General features: G+C 41.2%; 1 protein-coding gene across 1 annotated transcript; it reads left to right on the top strand.

Annotated features, from left to right (window-relative positions):
- Positions 1–1237: 1237 nt before the first annotated feature.
- LOC132793058 (lambda-crystallin homolog) lies at positions 1238–2664 on the top strand. The gene is made up of 2 exons (XM_060802662.1): positions 1238–1663; positions 2040–2664. The coding sequence occupies exons 1-2, from the start codon at positions 1253–1255 to the stop codon at positions 2574–2576; spliced, it is 948 nt and encodes a 315-aa protein (XP_060658645.1). The 5' UTR covers positions 1238–1252; the 3' UTR covers positions 2577–2664.
- The last annotated feature ends 220 nt before the right edge of the window (positions 2665–2884 follow it).

Genomic DNA, 2884 nt, shown 5'->3' with positions numbered 1-2884 from the left:
CTGTCTTTGTTTCTGTTTCTGTTTCTGTCGCTGTCTCTCTTTCACTTGTTTTTATTATTGTTGTTGGTATTGCTGCCGCTGTTGTTATTACTGTTGTTGCAGCCGCTGCTGCTTCTGGCGGCAGTGCTTATTCAATAATTTATAGCTGGCAGCCACAGCCACTTACAATGTCAGAAAAATATGCGCGAAATATGCATAAAAGTATTACATGCAGACTTTTGTTATTTCCCCGCCAATTGAAAATCTCAACCCAGAACACTCAACTAACAATTCCAGTACAAGTAAATGCTCTTTGATGTGGTCTACTTGTGAATGGAAATTCAATACGCAACGCGAATGCTGAAAAATACTGCGACAATTAATGACTTTCGGAAAACATCTTATCTCGTCTTTGTCGGAAATTGTACAATTAGCTGTCAAGCTATATAAAAATAAAAACACATGAATGTCAACATTAAGAGAATATTAATCAAACTTATAGGAATCGTTACTAAGGTACTCGACTACAAGATGCCCATTAAAAGCTACAATTCTTTGACAGCATAACGACAAGTAAATAATTTTAGGTTTTCAATCTAATTTGAGTCGAAACAGAAAAGATTGAAATCTTTACAGTCTCAGTTTCAATAAATAAGCAAATAACTGTAAATTGTAATTACAAATTTACAATTTTTTTTAAGATTTCCAGTCTTTAATCTGATATTTCTAGCAATATTACTTCTTAAAGTTGTTATACCCGCTACACTTAGGGAAGAAGGGTATTATAACTTTGTGCCGGCAGAAAATGTATGTAACAGGTAGAAGGAGGCACCTCCGACCCTATAAAGTATATATATAATATTCTTCATCAGCGTCAACAGCCGAGACGATCTAGCCATGTCCGTCTGTCTTCCATTCAACAATTAGAAATACAGAAAACCCAATACAAAATCTTGTTTAATATTTCGTAACATAAATAGAAAAAAATTGTCGAATAAAAATAGCTTTTACTAATATAGAAAACCAATTTATTTAATTATATTGATATAATGACTATAAGCTCAGAGTTATTTTTAATTACAATCTGTATTAAACTGAGTTCACTCCATGCCCTCCAGACTGATAAACACATTGCTATAATTCAACAAGTCATTATCATTAATAAACATTTCAATTATGTCAACTCGAACCCAAAGCGATAAATCTCAACTCACAGCTCAACTGTTCAATGCGACGCGACATCTGCGTCAACTCAACCCAACTTTAGTACAAAATGAGTTGCCAGAAGATCGGCATCGTGGGCAGCGGCCTAATCGGGCGTGCTTGGGCAATGCTTTTTGCCGCAGCTGGCTACCGAGTGCAGTTATATGATATACTGGAGACTCAAGTGGATGGAGCACTGCTCGAGATACAGAAGGAGTTGCACAGTCTCAAGGCAAAGGGTGCTCTACGTGGTCAGCTGTCACCGGAGGCACAATTTGAGCTGATCAGCGGCTGCACAGATCTGAAGCAGTTGGTAGAGAATGCTTTGCACATTCAGGAGTGCATACCAGAGCTGTTGCAGCTGAAGCGGGATCTCTATGCCCAGCTGGATGAAGTCTTGGAGTCACAGACAGTTGTGGCCAGTTCAACGAGCACTTTTATGCCTTCACTTTACACCGAGGGATTGAAGCAGCGCTCTCAGGTGAATTCCATAAAGTGGCCGCAAAACTTTTTTAAAGTCTTTCGATACTTTTTTAAACCAGCTACTCATAGAGTAGCGACACATAAAGTATACTAATATTGACTGTCTATCCATCTGTCTGTATAAACAACAAGATCTTAAGTCTATAAAAAAGATAGAGATACAATAATAATTATAATTGTCGAAAACCGACTTCAGATCTTCAGATAATTCGCACTCGTTTGGGTATATTTTTGTAATTTTAGTATATGTTGATATTTTGGTATATTAATTTGGATTGATTTTCACGATAATTCCGGACTTCGTTTGTTTTCATTGAAAATGGGTATCGCATATCTTACTGACTCCATTTCTTACTTTCTCCTTGGTTCTTCAGATGCTTGTGGCTCACCCCCTGAATCCGCCATACTTCATTCCACTCGTTGAACTCGTGCCGGCACCATGGACCAATAAAGAGACTGTAGAGAGCACACGTCAGCTGATGCTGGCTCTGGGACAACGACCAGTGGTGCTGAACCGTGAAGTTCAGGGATTCGCCACCAATCGCATACAGTATGCCATACTCAATGAGGTGTGGCGCTTGGTTGGCGGCGGCATCATCAGTGTGGAGGATGTGGATCGTGTGCTGAGCGATGGTCTGGGTCTGCGGTATGCCCTCTTGGGCTCCCTGGAGACGGCTCACCTAAATGCGCCCGGAGGTGTTGCTGATTATTTCCAACGCTTTGGCGGCGAGATCGCCGCTGTAAGCGCCAGCTATGGTCCCACACCGGATATGCGAAACGAGGGAGAAACGCTAGCGGAGATTGCGAGACAATGCGAAGAGCTTGTGCCACTGGAAGCGTTGCAGCAACGTCGTGCCACACGCGACGAGTTCCTAACGCGCCTATCAACGCTAAAGCGTCAGTTGCCATAAAATTGATTGCGAAACTGTATATTTTGTATTTGCATGTGCCATTTGTGTTGATTAAACTTCAGCTCTGTGTATGCGTGTATAAATGTGATTGTGATTGTAAATGTGAGTGGGCGGTTCACTTTTCCCTCTCTCTCTCTCTCTCTCTCTCTCTCTCTGTCCGCTTTGAATCGCATTGGTATCCCGAACTCGTTGCGTAATTGCAGAGCGTCCGCTTTCAATTCATTTCGCTGGCCATGCATTAATGAAATTAATTTTTGTGGCAACCGGAAACTCCGACAGCCATCGTCAGCGTCAGCATCAACGTAAGC

The sequence above is a fragment of the Drosophila nasuta genome, chromosome 3 (genome assembly GCF_023558535.2).
Source record: "Drosophila nasuta strain 15112-1781.00 chromosome 3, ASM2355853v1, whole genome shotgun sequence".
NCBI classification, from domain to species: domain Eukaryota; kingdom Metazoa; phylum Arthropoda; class Insecta; order Diptera; family Drosophilidae; genus Drosophila; species Drosophila nasuta.
Note: the sequence above shows the minus strand (reverse complement) of the source record. Positions and strands in the feature narration are given on the sequence as shown.

Bases quoted from the DNA above. Each gene is read 5' to 3' on its own strand.
- LOC132793058 (XM_060802662.1), top strand. From the start codon at position 1,253: ATGAGTTGCCAGAAGATCGGCATCGTGGGCAGCGGCCTAATCGGGCGT. The intron at 1,664-2,039 runs GTGAATTCCATA...TTGGTTCTTCAG, and splicing joins GATTGAAGCAGCGCTCTCAG to ATGCTTGTGGCTCACCCCCT.